The 17900-nt window shown below is 36.6% G+C and overlaps 1 protein-coding gene across 1 annotated transcript in view; it reads right to left on the bottom strand.

Moving 5' to 3' along the window:
• LOC101896833 (ubiquitin carboxyl-terminal hydrolase puf) overlaps positions 1-13334 on the bottom strand; it is a 28836-nt gene extending 15502 nt beyond the window's left edge. Inside the window, exons 1-14 of the mRNA XM_059118972.1 lie at positions 12925-13334; positions 10687-11868; positions 9916-10627; positions 8906-9794; positions 8412-8845; positions 7891-8352; positions 7542-7814; positions 7321-7480; positions 4356-7215; positions 4207-4282; positions 3961-4144; positions 3383-3897; positions 3197-3320; positions 2943-3130 (exon numbers count right to left, since the gene is read on the bottom strand). Of these exons, the coding sequence (XP_058974955.1) occupies positions 2943-3130; positions 3197-3320; positions 3383-3897; positions 3961-4144; positions 4207-4282; positions 4356-7215; positions 7321-7480; positions 7542-7814; positions 7891-8352; positions 8412-8845; positions 8906-9794; positions 9916-10627; positions 10687-11868; positions 12925-12979 (8114 nt within the window). The 5' untranslated portion in view covers positions 12980-13334. The remainder of the gene's footprint in view (positions 1-2942; positions 3131-3196; positions 3321-3382; positions 3898-3960; positions 4145-4206; positions 4283-4355; positions 7216-7320; positions 7481-7541; positions 7815-7890; positions 8353-8411; positions 8846-8905; positions 9795-9915; positions 10628-10686; positions 11869-12924) is intronic.
• Positions 13335-17900: the final 4566 nt, after the last annotated feature.

Genomic DNA, 17900 nt, shown 5'->3' with positions numbered 1-17900 from the left:
TTTGCCATTTGACTATGTGGACATGGATGCAAACCTAGAGAGTGGAGACAATGGTAAACCACAAAAAAGCACAGATTTTCTTGGTGAAATAGAAAAGAGTTTAGCAAACGCTAAACAGAATTTCTTCACAATTTTGGATAACTTTTCACAGGTAAAAATACTTAAAAATTTTAAAATTGCAAATTAAATTTACAAAATATATTTTAACAAAAAAATCCTAAACGTTCATTTTATATTTCAGAACCTATTGGATTTATTTTCGTTTAATACAAATCAAAAACCAACTAAGACAATGACAACACCAAAACCACCAAAACCAATTGAAGAAAGTACATCAACAGTCTTGTCTACATTGTCTTCAACAACCATGCAATCGCCACCATCATCTTCGACCACAGACTCCCCAATGCCAACATCCACCGTTGAAACTACCACAAAGATTTAAGGACCATAGTAATTTGATTTTATAAATTTGAATGTTTCAATAATAAAATTAAACATTTTTACCAAAAAATGAAAATAATAAAATTACCAAATCTACATATATGTCTGAATCTTTTACTTTTAACAGGATATTTGAAACACATTTGAATTTGAAACATAAAATTGCAATAAGTGTATTACAATGTTTTTTAGAATATACATAGGTTTCTAGAGTCAGATTATAGATGCATTTTTCCTATGATATACGCATAAAACTTTCCATAATTGATCTTCGTCGCATACCTGATTATGTGTGGGACTTTGTTAGATTCTAAATTTCGGTGTCAAATCCTAAGGTAATTCATAACTTAATCGGCCATCGCCCAAATAAGGCAAACATTTCTGATAAATGTTATTAGTTTATACATTTTTTTAAGTTCGTTATCTTTAGCCACATGGCTGGCTGAGGGTATAACAATTCAGGATCATAGCTCAAATATCCCTTACAAAAATATTCTACTAAATAGATCGCTTGTCGTCTCAGGAAGAACCTAAAAACATTCTGAAAAAATCCTTGACAGTCCCTTCAAAAATTGATTTCAAAAGAAATCAACGATTGTCCCTCAAATACAATAACGATGTTCCTTTTAAAATATATCCACACAAATAAAATATATTCCTTAAATAATCCCTCGATTGAGCCTTAAAAAAATTTTTAAGTCTCCAAAAATATTCCCACAATATTCACGAATGCCCCTTTAAAAGAAATGATTAAAAATCCACAATTCCACGTTTTTCACTTCAAAATATATTCCTAGAAAGTCCACGATATCCAAAGATATTCTAAATCCACGTTTTTATGTTCAAAAAATATATAAAAAAAATCACGTTTTTTTTCTTAAAAAAATATTTCTCTTCTCAAAAAATATTCTTTGCCTTTTCAAAAAGTACTGGGTGAGATGAAAAAACTGCAACCCACTTCAAACTGCTGTCATTTCTAAGCCACTCGTCTGACAGCTGTTAAAATTATTCGAGTGAGAAGCATTTTGGTGAGAATTTTCCAGAAAAAAAGTTATTTGTGATGGAATTTGGCTGGAAAACCACAAGTGGTTATCGTTAGAGCACTCTAGCATTTAAATGTGAATAAATCTTTTGTGTCTTGTACCATCGCTCGTTACCGTGATAATGGCAGCGTAGCCCGACGTCAAAGAAGTGAACGGAAGAAAACAGCAACATCAGCAGAAATGGTTCGAAAAGTAAAGTATCGACTTGATCGAAACCCGTGTCGCAGTGGACGAATAATGGCTCGAAAGCTAAACATATCGCAATATTTCATTCGGCAAATATTTAAAAATGAAAAATGAGCCATTGCAATTTCAAAAAGTGCAAGAACTTACACCGCAACAGGAAGAAAATAGACTCAAAAGAGTCTCAAGCGCCGGCCATGGTGATGGTGTGGGCCGCCATAACAGCCAATGGTCGCTCTCCGCTCGTATTAATCTACCCTGGCATCAGAATAAATGCCGAATATTATCGCGAAAATATTCTGGAGGGTGTATTAAAGCCTTGGGCACGCAAACATTTTGGCTGCAAACCTTGGACATTGCAACAGGACTCAGCACCATCGCCTCAGCACGTGTCACCCAAGAATGCTTACAAAATCAGATTACTCTCTTCATTTCCAGTGCACAATGGCCACCAAAATCTACGGATAGCAATCCATTGGACTATTGTGTCTGGAGTATTTTGAAAAGCAAGGTTGGCACTAAAAAATACCAAAGTGTCGATCACCTCAAGCAAACGCTTCGCCGGTACTGGGCCAAGAGGCCGCAGAGCAACATTCGGACAGCGTGTGGCGGTTTCATTGGCCATTTGAAGGCCATAATTCGTGCCAAATGTGACCAATTCGAACAAATCTAAACTTATTCTAAAATTTGATGCTATTTCCGACATTTTTTGCTTTCATTTAATAAAATTTAAAAAACAAAATAACAATTATGGCGGTTGACTTTGTTGCAGTTTTTTATCTCACCCTGTATTCTAAAAAAAATCGCGTTGTTTTTTCAGATAATATTCTAAAAAGTCCACCAATATTCCCCTGAACAAAATTTCTAAAAAATTCTTAAAATATGTTTGTCCAAACAATACACAATAGTTTCATAAGAAAAAAATGTCAAACGTCGTTGAAAACCACTTCTTAATAAATGAACGATGTAGCTCAATTGAGATCCATTACAAAAGGTTCTTAAAAAATAATAACCATTATATATCTTCTCTCTCATTTTAAACTCCACCGATATAGATAACTTCTTCCCTCAAAATATTCTTGAATAACCTACACACAATTGCTACAAAAAAATCTCTACCCAAACATTCTTAAAAAATCTGCACATTTTCTTCTATTTTCCCCTCAAAAATATTTATAAAGGGCACGAATATTAATCCTGTTAAAACCTAAAATAACATTCCTTATGCAATAACTTTCAATATTACTCCGTAGCAAATTAACTACAACTTACCGCAGTCTTTGAATAACATGTATGACCAAACGTTGAAACATCTGGCGAACCATTTGATTGGGACATTGAATTAAAACTTGTACTGGCCACCATGGTTCCATTGACATATGGGTCAAAAACCATTCACAAGCCTCCTGGCTGGCATTGAATTGTTTTGTCAAAAGTTCCACCCATGGTACCATAGTTGGCTGAAAATATAACATTTCAGATTATTACCCTTAAATAATAAAAACGATCGAAAACAACGAACGTACCTTTTCTTTGGCATGTATAAATGTTTCAATAAAAAACGATACGGACAGCTTAGCAGCCATGCAAGTGACATCTTGCTGAGATATCAAGGTTTGTGGGATATGGCCACAAATTTGCCACATGAAACTGAAGGGAAAGTTGAATATAAAATTACTAGGAGTTTGTAAATGCTTAAATATTAAACTTACTTAAAGTAGGTATGTTCAAATATGTTGCGATCTTGTAAAAATTGTCTATTATCCTGCCATATCCAGTCTTCCAGTTCCTTACTTAATTGTGGTCTTATAAAATGATCAGTTGCTTTATTTGCCAAGCTGCTGGATGTGGGCGTTATTGCAGCAACATTGGATGACGATGATGTGGATCCCGTTGATGTGGATGGTATCTCTGTTTCTGTGGTCGGTTTATCAGTTGCCTTTTCTTCGGGGCTTTTACTTTTATTATCACATTTGCCTTCCGGTGAATCTTTCATTTCTTTTCCTTCAATTGGTGAAACATTTTCTTTTTCCTTTGAACCTTCATCCGTTGACGTTTCGTTTTTCATCTTTGGACTTATTGTCATTGGTGGCGAAGCCAAGAGATGGGCATGTTTTTCTTTGAGGTGTTCAGGCAATCTTCGCTCATAGAACAACATATAGGCCGAATTAGTCTTTTCAAAACTAAAATCTAAATATTTTTCTGTCACGGAATCATAAGTTTTGCTCTGAAATAGAAAAACATTTTTGTTAACATTTTTGTGTTGGTAAATATAATTTGTTGGGTTTACCGTCATTTCTCCACCAAAACATTCAGCTGCAATTTGTGAAGGATCGAAGGGCTTGACTTCAGCATCATTGAAAAGGAACCAACGATCATGTTGCATTGCAGACTTATTGCGCTCCTTGATGAAACTATAATAGTGGCCACCATCAGCAGTGCCGGTATGTACAGTGACCCCCACAAGTTCATATCTTTGATAATTAAAAAATGCCCACGTTAGAATGAATTCAAATAAGCACCAAACAGAACTTACTCTAAACATTCTTCTAAGTCATCCTCCAAATCATTAGCATTTCCTCCTTTTTCTGCTTTTCGTTTTTCACGATCCTCTAAAACATGGGAAACCACAAAAGTATCTTTTCAATAACAATGTATATATAAAACTGAAATCTTTGAACGCACCTTTATATTGATGTGGCATTAGAGTTTTCTCCACATAATCCGACATATTCAAACGCATGGGAAATGAAAAATGTGTATTAACCTTCTCCTTCAGCATTGTCACCATATTAAAGGTATAACGCATCGTGTTGAAACACAAAATCTGTGGCAATTTCTTAAAACATGCCCTCTTCTCAGCCCTAACTTTTTTGCCACATTGCGAACATGTATACATATTATCACCCTCCAATGTGTCTTTGACAGTCACCTCATCTAAGGATTCCTGCAAGTTACGCATATCAGCTACTTGGCAACGTACCGTATAGAATTCTTCAGCTGTCCTAGAGACATGATCACAGTCCAATGAGACGACATTGTTACTTAAAGTACCACAAAATAGACGTTTGACTAAATCCTTAAGGTCAGGAGTCATTTCTTCCAGTTTCGAGACAAGATCAATAAAAAATTCAGCCATATCCTTTTGTTCGCCCGTATTCAGTGGCTGGTGATCCATTTGGTAGACACGACAAAAGGATCGTGGATTATAGGCTTTGCGTTCAGATTCCAAGAGATATGCAAACATGCGTTGTAGTTCACGCAGGGTGGGTGCATGTTTTTGGGCCTTGCCTGGTGGGACTCGAAGAACAGCAGCTCTGGCCTGTGGCATCATATAGAGATGTTGTATACAGGAAGCCATATAGCAAGTGGCACCCAAATTTGTCAGACCCACATAGCCGCACTCCGAACGTCCTTCATCGCGTGGCCAATAGTCCCATGGATATGGTGGCATTGGTCCGGGCGTATGTTGCGCCAACAGCTTCTGATGCAAAAATGTGTAATTTTTCGGACAATTCTTACACAATTCCACCAAAAGATCATAGGCCGCTGCTCTCGATGTGGCCGATTTGCATTTGGGTTTTTGACGATTATTTGGCGAGGGCATATCAAATAAAAATTCAAATATCTTCTCTATGAATTGTACAGCCTGGGAACTGAACTTAAAGGTGGGATCATATTTTACTAAATTCGACATGAGATTGATTAGACCAACCAAGCCATCGTCCTGCATTCCGTAACGGGTTTCATAGAACTCACGCGTGAGTATACTCTGTGCCACCGACTGGCATAGCTTTTCAACATCAATGGCATCTTCATTGTAGGCAGATGACTCCAGAGAAGATTTAACCATTTCCGGTGATAGAGTATCAACCAATCGGGCCAATAACCAAAAATAATCACGACAAGCCGGACCATAAGGCTCCTTGCCATCATCCGTCAACATATAGGGATTGTGGTGATTGTAAGAGGTCATTTTTTCTGCCACGGGCAAAAACGAAATCAATTTCCTCAGCAATGGTGCCAACAGCTGCTGATAGCTTTGAGAATTACCCAAACATATGCGATATAGACCGGCACAAATTTCTCGCCTAACTGCCGGTTCCGGATCTTCCAAAATGAATTTCTGCACCCAGTTACAGTACTCGGCATGAGCCCACAACGATCGTCTAGCCTCAACAGAGGCATGAACAAAACTGACCATGATGTTCATAGCAAACTGTACAACTTGGGCTCGACCCCAAAATCCAGTTCTCAAATGGTGATATTGATAGCTTGAAGTGGTGGCTAAATAATTGCTATAGGCTTCATCATTCAATATGGAAGAAAGACGCCTTAAGCAAGAATCTACTGACATCATTTCCAACATGAACTCTTTGGGCTTTGAAATGGACACCAGCATATCCTCGTGATAATCCTCTTCGAATCCCAACAGCCATAAAATGCGCAAGAGACTGGCCAAACAATCGTGTCGCCATTCATTTAACAATTCTTTGGGATAGGAGCTTTGTTGTAATTGGCCCGATATGAAGATATCATAAAGATGTTTTAAGCCGCCACTACGTATAAAAATTTCACTCCATTTATTGTCGGTCGTTGTGGATGTGTCCATTTGCGTTGATGCAGAACATTCCGATTTCTTTGCCTTTTTTGCCATGTGTTTGAGGGGACTACTGGGCTCCTTATCACTTGTGGTTGCATTGTTAGCTGAAGTGTGTTGCTCACTTTCTGGTGTATCCATAGAAATCATTGTTGAATTTCCTTCCTTTCCCATGTCCGCGGAAAATTCTTTATCCCTTTCATCACTACTAATGGGCTTGGAAGAATCTTCTTCGTGGTCTTTGTTATTATTACTGCTCTGGGGACTTTCGATGCTGTCACGTCTTCTGGCTCCGGATGATACACTGCCGCCAGCACTGCCAGGACAGCTACCACTTCCACTGCCACTTCCGGAACACGTACCTGCACAACTGCTACTGGCTTTCTTAGATTTTGCTGCCGTACTACCAGCACTGCCGCGACCCGATTCAACACTGATAATATTACCATTTATTCCCCCACAACATGGTGCACCACCACGTTGCTGAAATACACTATGCAATGCCAAACTCTCCACAATATGTAGTGAATACATAAATTTTTGTAAATTAATTGGGTCCAATAGTTCACATAATTTTTGTTTGATTTCTTTATGTTTGTTTTCTTTCTCCTGTTCCTGACCATTCGCGTACTGGTCACATTCCGTCAGATCACTGGCCAAACCTTTGAATGCATCTAGAATTGTGGGATTTGTCGGTAATATAGCCAAAATATCCCATACACGTCGTGATAATATCTGTGCCTTGGTATGCAATTGCAAATTATTCGGTTGGGGTTTCATATCGCCCAAAGTTTGCATCAACGAGAAGAGCTTTTCGAAATATTTCGGTTGTAGCAATAATACTGTGGGTAAACATTCTTTGGGTGGTGGCGGTTGCATTGATGGATGATCGATATTCGTTTCTTTGCGTCGGGCTCCTCGTCCTCCCAGCGATACATAAACAATCTGGAAGAGAACGAAATTAATAGGAGCATTTTAAAATAAAGCTGAATAACAAATGCCTGGTGGGACTATATAAATTGAATATATAATTATGACTTGCTTCCTTACCTGGTTATCCTTAAAACCTGCATCTCCCAATGACCTTTCATCATACTCCGATGATAGCTCCTGGCCTTGTGTTATTATCCGTAATGGCCCTTCACTTAAAAGGAGGCCCAAAACGGGGGCAGATACTCCAGAATTGGAAGTACCCTGTAGATTTTCCCACCTTCAAAAAAAAAAAAACAGTTTGATTTTCTGTATTATAATGTGCACTAACAAATAATTACCATTTCGATATTTCTGCCTTTAAGTCAGCAATTAAGTCACAAGCATGCATGTGTAATATTGACTTTTCCGACAGCCCCGCTGGCTGTAGTATTATACGTATGGCGGGTCCTGAGCCTTCATTCTTGAGATTACTATGTGAACCAATGCCCTGTCCTTCAATGGCCCAACGTCGTAAATGAAATGCGTAACGTCGTCGGAAAGTATCTAAATGGGTGTTTAATAACATTAAACCACGCTGGACACACATCAGGGCATTCTCATCTTCATTGTTGCTATGAAGGCGGTTTTCAAAGAAATAAAAATAAATAAAATTACAACACTTTTGGAAAGGGAGTAGTTTTTATTTACCATTCCAATGCGTTGGCAGCCTGTGTCAGATGTTCCATGCATTGTGATACAAATTCCTTTTCCAGTCGCAATTGCTGGCCCATGTAATACATATTTATGTATTGAATGGCGGCCAGCGACACTTCCGAAGTATGGGCCCTCAATGCAATCTTCCAGAGATGAAACATACCCACAATATTTGATGAGTTTGTGGAAATTGCATCCATTTGCTTTTCATAATGTGCTATGGCCATGCGAGCTAAACTACACAATTGCTGAAATAGGCCCAAAGCAACCATGGAAAAGTCTTCTGGTCTCAGTTCAGGCAATTTTTTTAAATATAAATGTTGCAATGCATCCAATCCTAAGGCATGCTGATCTCCTCCCTTGGCTTGACTTTGCAGCCAAGAGAAATAGCAATCCGAACAGTCCACATCATGGGCCAGCCATTCCCATAGGGCGTCCACTTGTTCTAGACTTAATCTGAAAAAGGAAAGAGACGTTATTTTTTGACAAAATTCAAAAATTTCACAGGTATTTACCTGAAAGTCTTTGGCGAACCCATCGAAGAAAATATCGATGACAAAAACTGTAGACGTACTGACACCTGTGTCTTGTGCGAGTATAGGGACAATTCATTTGCCGTTTGCTGTTGCTGTTCACCCGCTGCCTTGGCTACCAAATATTCCATATGCCTTTTGGCATAATATTTAATATTGTTAAAGAAATGATACATCATGCGATGCTGACGTTCAGCCCACATTGTAACATGATGGGTATCGGATGGACGAAATTGTTGGAATGATGCAAATAACTTGGGTAGCAAACGTAGCGAGACAATAACACTGCGATTATTGGCAAGATTTTGTAGACAACCTTCAATAAATTTCGTGCGCAAATGACGATCATTGCTAAAGCATAACAATGTGGCTAGTGCCTTTTCTGCCTCCAGAGCCAATGATTCGCCAAGCTGTCCCTGTTTAAAGCGGAAAAGATATTACAGTTTTGAAATAAAAAAGTATACAAAAATACTCACAATTTTATCATCCTGTAATAAATCCCATAACAAAGTATTACCCGGCTGACAGACATCATTGATTTTAAATGTTGGTTGTTGCGGTGATATGGATGAAGTCGCAGCTTTATTACATTCCTTGTCCATTTCTGTGTCATTACCATGTTTGCTTGCTGAAGCATTTGAATTGAGACCGGCTGTCACCGCTTTGGCCATTGCGGCAGCATTTGCTTGCTGTTGCATTGCCAACAACGATTGTTGGGCATTGCCAGTGGCAACTGCTGCCACTGCCACAGCTGCTGCTGCCGCCGCTACATTTGCATCATTTTTTTGCATTGACATTGCTGTGTGGGCCGCAGCCATTGCCGCTGCTGCTGCAGCTAAGGCTGGTGGCATGCAATTATGAGAAACCCTCTGGGCATGAGAACTCACCAATTGGGCAATCTCTTCCTCGCATGGCGAAACATCTTCATCATCAAAATCTGCCAAATTCTTCTCGGATTTATTACTCATTGGTGATGAATAGCTTCCCTCGTTTTCAGCTCCACTCAACAGCTCGCTGATATGAGTCTCTGCTATAGCTCTAATATATTGACCTCCACCATGTAAATGGGTCAAAACAGCACCCGACACTTGTCCAGTATCACTACAATCATCACTATCATTCAGAAGTTCAGCTTCCGGGTCATCACCGTCGTCGCCATCATCACTTGACGCTTCATCTTCACCGCCATCACAAATGGCTTCAACAATTTCGTAGGCCAATCGTGTCAGGGGCATATTACTGTTATTTTTGCGGGTTCTTTTGCGCGATTTTTTTCGATGCAGTGTTATGTTCAGCGATCCCTGGGTCATGTCATCTTCACTGCTGGAATTGTCGATGATATTTACAATTCGATGATTTTTCATTCTGAAAGAGTAAAACAAAAATAGTAATTTATCTCAATATTTTATAAAACAACACATGTTGAGGAGGAGATTAAAACCTGACTACATTGAAAAACAAAAATAAACAAAATGAAAATACTCACTTCATATCTGTGGTGGGTTTAATGATTTTTATATCACCCTCATTAATAACTTTTCCGAATTTTCCCAACGGTATTATGGGCATTTGACGCCTGCGTCTGGCCTGTTTGCAGGGTGTTACACCCGTATCCGAGGAGCATACATTCTCAATATCTATGGGACTTTTTCGGGCACTAGCCAGACTGCTGTCATCGCCATTACCTTCATCTGAATTACTTCCATCCATGCTGCCGCTATCTGAACTAGTTGCTGTGGCATTAGCCGCCATTAGTTCTTCTTCCAAACTCAATTGAGCCGAGTCCCTGGACCATATAAGTTTGGTCAGAGCCGAGGCAATATAAATACTTTGTTCTGTGTGTTCCTTGGGATCCATGCGACACAACAGAGTATACAAATACATTGCAGGTTTTGGAGCTAAATTCTTTACCAGCGATGGCAGAATATCGAAAATTGCCTTGGAGCAGTGTTTTAGCTGTTGTGTAGCCTGCCAAATAAGTTTGATGTGTTCTTCGGTAATTTGATTTTCCACAGCCAAAAAATTCAAAACAATGTGGGCCTGTTTCAAAACTTCCACATGCAAATTGGGACCAAATAAATGCTGAATTATTTGATTTTCAGTTAACCAGTTTGCAATCTTTTGGGCCACAACCTCAAATTCACCAACCGTTTCGATCTCCCCAAAAATATTGATGTGAGCATTGATTTGTGTGATGCCTAAAAATAGAAAAAAAATTAAAAAGAATATATCAATATTTTTATAACTTTTAACTTACCAGCCAATCTCATTGTCAACGTGGTTGAAGTGAAATATTTAAATGCCAACGCCAAACCCTCAACGTCAAAACTAACCGATGCATCCAAGGGATCTCGCACAGCTGACCACACAAAATCAGCCATTGCCCTGGTGGCAGCTGTCCTTAGATTTTGATCGGACAGCTTACACATGTATTGTAATATTTTACTTCTCAGCGGTACATACAATTGTACAATGCAACCGTAGTGTAACCATAACTTTATATTCGACACTGTGGCCGTAATGGCATGGGCCGTTGTTACCGGCAAATCAGGTTGATCGAAGCACAACTTCATGGCTGCAAAGCCATTCGAGTTACAAAATAATGTTGTGTTTCGCAACAAGTGAACGGGTATTTCATTGTCATGTAGATCACAAAATATGGCCAAATGTTGTGCCTCTTCGGCCGATATATCGTCCAGACGAGCATGGGTACTGTGTTTATACGCAATGTATAGTGGAAAATTGAGCAAAAAGATCTTGGATACCAAGAGTAGCAATTTTTCGACTTCGGGTAATATCCAAGGCTCTTCGGTGTGTTGGGATACTGTTGAAGAGGATGGTGACAATGATGATGATGGTTGTGATGCGGATGCGGCTTTATCACCACCAGACGACACAATCGATGACTGCTGCGTTGAATCATCCGATGTTTTCGATGTTACAGCTTCTGTGGGGTTTGTTGGCTGTGGTTTTTCATCGTCTGTGGAGCTGCTACCCGACTTTTTATTAAGTTTTTCGTCCTTTGCTGGATCTGATTCTATTTTCTTCTGTGTACTACCAGCATCTTTTTTGTCTTCATCTTTATTTTCTTCTTTCGTTGTTGTGGTAGTTGTTTTTTCATCCTCCTTGGATGGTTGGCCTTCTGCATTGGCGCAGTTACCGGCTGATGATTGAGTCTGTGCTGGGGCTTGTGTAGCAGCCGCATGAGCTGTAATTTTTCTATAGTCCTCAATTAAACGTTTAATGTGTTTCAAATGATGGACCGCTAAGCAGATCATCGATTGTATCAGTAAATTGAAACGTTCGAAATTTTTCGTGTCTCGATATAGACACATGCATTGCCTTTGAGGCCATGCCTGTATGTAACCAAATGCTGTTTCAATTTCACTTTTATAAATGATCGAATGTTTGGCATCATTGCTGGTTATTCGTGTCTCATCTGAAATGGAAGATATACAAGTTTTAGAATAATAATTGATAACTGGATGAATTATAAAAATTAACAGCATCATATGACCTCCAAAAAAATTCTCTCGTGAAGGTGAAATAAAATGGCACCCTGTTGCACCTGGTAAAAGGAAAATGCTTACGGCATTCTTGAAGAGCACTGCTTAACAGTGGTGGCTCTCAGCCGAAGGAGATGAGAATGAGATCAAATGTATAAGTTCCATATATAATGACAATGGTTTAAACTATAGAATACAATAGGTTGATTACATATCTGTTCTGGACAAAGTAGTACAACGGTAGGTGGGAAATATAGACTAAAGGTTTTATTCTGTCATACGTCCATGGGGTTGGTTGATTATAATTTTTCCTTTTAAGACTTGAAAATCATTCTTTCAAATATAATTAGGAGAATGTTGCAATGTCTAAGTATTGGGCTGAGTATCGAGGAACTTAAATATTACTTAAAAATTTTTTTATTCTTAAAACAGATATAGCAACTGTGCCTGTAACAGGTATAAACTGAACATAGGAACGTTCAGTAACTAAATGTGATCACATTCATTCACTAAAAAGGATATCTCCACTGTCATTTACTGAAATAAGATACAGTGACACAATTTATGAGACTGGTCTATGTTAGCCTGCAGAGGACAAATATAATGTATCATTCCTCTATGAGCCGGAGGTAAGGGTATCGGAGTAATACTGAGACCTCTTTTAACAACGCTTCCACACCTTTCCTTCTACTCCCCCGTTTTCTTTTTCTTTCAGCACTATTTCGGGACAATCGCTGTTCCTACACACACGCACTCACGCAAACGACATAGGCAGGCTCTATTTTTCTTTGTCAAAATTTGGTATTAAATTATAAGGATTTTAGGATTTTGTTTACAGCACCGGCTTTTTTACATGTATTTCAAACAAATCACATGCCGTTCTATGTATGCCTCCCAAATTGGAAACACCACCCAGCATGATTGAGCATGGATGTCGGCTACGTGTTCGGCGACATAAACACATTCAGCCAATGTCCTTTTTTACTTACACGACTCCAATAATTGCTGGAAATCAGAACAAATATCACACATATTTCCACTCATTTGGCAAAGTTGTTTTGGAAAAATCCAGTCCTCCAAACAGCGCCGATGACCAGAAGATATGTGCTTCTTCTCTCAGTTAGTCTGCCTTTTCGGCGTAGAATTTTTCTCCTTTTTCTAGCCGTCGTTTTTCACAGCTACTGTTTTGCCTGGCAATAGTTAAGATTTGTTTTTTTTTGGTTTCGCACGGTTTGCATTCGCGTTTTTATTGGTTTATTGCAAACCCCATTGTATGTTTTTGCAAATTATTTAGTTTTCGTAAACTTTTTTTAGTATATTGTGGATAATTTATGAAAATTTTACAACGAATTCATTCACTTTTCCTCTTTTTTTCCTTGCAAATAAATCTGCCTGTATAGTAGGGTTAGGGAACTGTAAACCGCCACTCGAATTATCGATAATGTGCAAAAAGTCGTTATCGGTTGTTACAGCGTTATCGATTGAGGGTCGTTTTTACTTTACTTTGATCCTGGCCAAAGGAAAATTCATAAATCACCATTAAACCAGAACAAGCGCCAAAAAGGCATACACAGGATATGTAAAAGTTAACAGGTGCTGACTCTGAAAAATACAACAAAGAAACGAATTCCCTTTGTAAAGCATTGCCAGCCAGGATATTTGCACAGTAACAAAACGATTAATAGATCCCTATTGTTTATACCAAAACAGCTGTTTAGTCCTGTGCTGTGTTGCTTTCGAATGTTCAATTTCTTCTTTGCTTTTGATAGTATTTGACTCAACTCATGGTAGAAGAATATAGGTAGTCGCATCGAAACAGCTGCTGGAACAATGAACTGTCAAACTAAATTTGAAATTGAAAATGTTGAATGAAAAGTTATTAAAATTCGTAAAAATTGTTGAAAAATGATTATCATAATAATATCCGTTTGGCGTCGTATAAGAAAACATATAAAAATATATTTATTTTCGAAACAACATTTCAAAAATTTTCCCAAGCGTTGATGCATCTACCTATATTCTTCTACCATGGTACAACTAAAAGGTAATGTAGCGCTACCAGCTGTGTGCCGGACTTCTTCCAATTTTGTGTATGTACTTACTGTTTTGAAAAATAAAATATTTTCAAAATTAATGATTGGAAGAAACGTACATTGCGGGGCGCGTTTGAAAGATGAAAGATTGAAGACAAGGATTGAAGATAGTAATCAATTAAATACAATTTTTTCTTTAGGTAGTTTGTAATGTAAAAAATGTTTACAGTTTTTTATGAGTATATTTTGTTCTAATAATAAACAAAATAATTTAAAAATATTAAAATCAGTTAAAATTTAAATTCATATTAGAGCTTCAATGCATAAAAAACACTTCCCATCTCTGATTTTGTGTGAATACAATGGATTTATAAGTATACATTTTGAGAATGAGATGTTGTCAAATGTATAAATTAGAAAAAATTGTAAACATATGATTACATGACTTTACCTTCTTAGTTCTACCATGATTACAGCTTTTCGAAAGAACGAATGCTTCCGTTTTGGGATGAAAAGAATTTTAATTGAATCAACAACTCGAGGCTGTGAAAAGTCCACGGCGATTTTATTATAAAAAATATTGGGAGAAACTAGTCAAATAAAACAACAAACTATTGCATTTGTTAAACTAAATTTGAGATCCAAGACTCTAGCTTCAGAGTTGTGTTTTTCAAATTTAGTCATTCTGCCATACCTTGTAATTATTGTACCATGATCTAACCAATGTTTTAAACAAACATCATTCGTTAAAAACTAATTGAATTTTCGATTGTTTTTCTCTTCTATCCGCTATTTTTTATACAGTAGATCCAAGCTAAACTTAGCAAACAACTTTCTTTCATGCAATGTAACCTAGTGTAGTGTATACGGTAATAGAACCATGGTAAAATTAAGAAGGTGAAGTCATTTCAAATAAGCATTCCCTGTAACTCTGCATTTTCTGTAACTAAGCAGTCACAACAAAAACTAATTTGTTTATTTATATTAATAAACAATTGAATTATTCAATAAAATTTATAAAAAATGTATCAATTCAAAGTGGATCACGTTTCCGTCGTTTAGGTCTGTGTGCTGAGAACGAAAACTCAGAGGGAGTATCTGATTTCGATCAGAGATAGGCACTCCTTCCAGTATCTCCCCCACAAAGGATTACAATTTTGAATAACATCTCTTATAAAATGTGAAGTAAGAATCACATTGTCTTCAAATTTCGCAGACGTAATATTTCTATCAACAAACGATCTAGTGTGAAGATGGGATTCATTGGTCCATTCTTTTGTTTTCTCGCCCAGAAAGTGTCAAACCTTGGAATAATTATAACACTCACAAAATGCGAAATAAGAAAAGAATTCTTTTCAAACTCTGCACATCGAAATACATCTGCAAACAAATGATTCGGTGAGAGGATAGGATATATCGGATCACTTCTTCAAGTACCTCCCCACCAAGAACCCGATTTTTTGAATAATAAAATCTGTTGTAAAATGTAAAATAAGAGTGCCATTGTCTTTAAATTTGGCAAATCGAAATATTTCTTCCAACACAATATCTGGTATAAAGAACAGATTGAATCGACCACTTCTTCTGGCACACCATCCACACACTAAGGACGCTCAGGAGTATCCGATTATTCTCAAATTTGGCACAACCTCACAGTTCAACAACACAAGATTTTGTGTGCAGATGAAATATATCGGCTCACTTCTTCCGACACTTCCCCCACAAAGGGTCGGATTCGGAAAAAGTAAAAAAAGATTCATGGCCGCCCGCATCACTTTTATTGCAAAACAAATCTAAAGATGCAAAGAAAACTTTCTCATATTTTCAAATTGAAATAAGTATTATTTTTTTCCAAACATAAATGACATCAGTTAATGTGTATACATCAAATGTCTGACAAACTCATTTTGACAATGAAATGTTGTCAATGGACAATTTTGAAAAAAAATTGTAGAACAAAAGTTTTCTGTTTTTATTTATTTAACAAAATAATGGCATTTATTCTAAAACTCACCAAATTTCTATGTAAAAGTAAAACAAACGATTGTTGGAAAATATATTTGGAGAAGTCCCTAAAAGCTAATTTATCACAAATTTTCAGACGTAAATATTAAAAAAAAATGGGAGGACAACGAGGAAAACCCACTGTTGAAGGGAGAAATTTAGTAATTAAACATTACAATACCCCTAAATCGCCTAGTGAGTGAGATATATGAGATTGTTAATAGAAGCCGATCTACGGTTCAGTACGTCATAAAATGGTTCAAATCAAAATATCAAATAAATCAATAAATCAAATAAAATATTTACCTTGAATAATAAGAAATATATATTGTACGGAAGATCACAAAAAATCCATTTTTGAGCTCGCAAAAATTGCTGAAAAGGATTTGAGAGAAGTATTTTGCCCTCAAACAATAGCAAAAAATAAGAGCAAGACATAAACCTCTAATCCGCAAGCGAAATTAAGAAGTAAGATTGCGTTTTCCGAGGAGCACATATCAAAAGAATTTTCATTATGGAAGAATGTGTGAATGGCAGACCTTATATATGGAGAAATTGAATGCATAAAAAATCAAAAGGGGTAGAAAACCGGGTTCAGCTACTTTGATATATAGAATAGGAATAGACTAGAATTGTGCATTTCGGTGCGATTGAAAAGTCGATTTTGTACTAAAAATAATATATAAATTTCCTTGACAATTGTAGTATTACAAACATATAATGCATGCATTCAAATTTGAATGCTAATAATTACTTTTTTATTGAATAATTTAACATTATTTGGAGTACGACTATAGAAAGGTAATATAATATAAAAGTTTCGGACTTTTGAGATAATTTAAATATTATATTATTTTAAAGAACTGAAAAAACTACATTTATATTTTTTTCGTGCTATTTAAACGTTATGAAAGCAATAATAAGAAAATAAGATTCGTTGAGAAAATGAAATAATATAAATTAAACAATTCGTGCTATACTAAAATGATATTCATTGTATAAGTGGTTAGAGTAGAAGTAGTAAAAAACTTAATAATTATGTTGCTCATAAAAAAATCTTAAAAAATGTCACAAAAAAGATTTTCCCTAAAAAATCAAGGCTAAATAGGCTACGAAGAAAGCAAGAAGCGGATTTTCTGCAGTAAAATGTAGAATATATGTTATTTGCATTAAAAACTAAACGAATAAGAGCCTTCTTATTTGAAATTTAAACACAACATAGCTTTAAAGTGGGTCCAGAGTTGATCCGTTTGGAAGATATATTTTTTAAAATTCAAACCATACGTAAAAAGCCTGTTAATTTAATTTCCTCCACATATAACATTTATATGTGTATAGAACATTAATTAAGGCAAACACGATTCTGTGCTGACAAGTGCACATTTCAAAGGTACAGGCATGAAAAAGATGGGTACTTCAAATTTGAATATATATAAATATATATCACTCAACGACTTAGATTTTTTTTAGATTAGAGTGTTTAGGGTTATGTCTAAACAGCATTAGCATCAAACCAATTGAACTTTTCATTTGTTTTTTTTTTTTCTATAATGATTTTTTTTTAAAGCCACTTTGTACCATTTCATTTGAAAACTGAAAATTTCGAATAGGTTGTCTGATTAACTAAATTTGGGGAATTAACACTGAAATTTTTATTTTGTATTAGCAATTACGATTTCGAAGACAATCGATTGTCCTTTTTCATTAGGTTCACACAACCGCAGTTTTTGTCTTTTGGACGGCACTCTTGTATATTGTGTACCCCGAAACATACCTTTTAACTTGTGTTTCGCACAAATTTATGGCCTTAAGAAACTCTAAATCATCACCAGAGCTGGAATTAGAGTGTAACAATTTTAAATATTCAATTACATGAACATCACCGGTATTTTTCAATGATATTGGAAGTGAAATACTACCATCTTCTT

This window comes from Musca domestica, unplaced genomic scaffold, assembly GCF_030504385.1.
Source record: "Musca domestica strain aabys unplaced genomic scaffold, Musca_domestica.polishedcontigs.V.1.1 1, whole genome shotgun sequence".
NCBI lineage: Eukaryota > Metazoa > Arthropoda > Insecta > Diptera > Muscidae > Musca > Musca domestica.
Note: the sequence above shows the minus strand (reverse complement) of the source record. Positions and strands in the feature narration are given on the sequence as shown.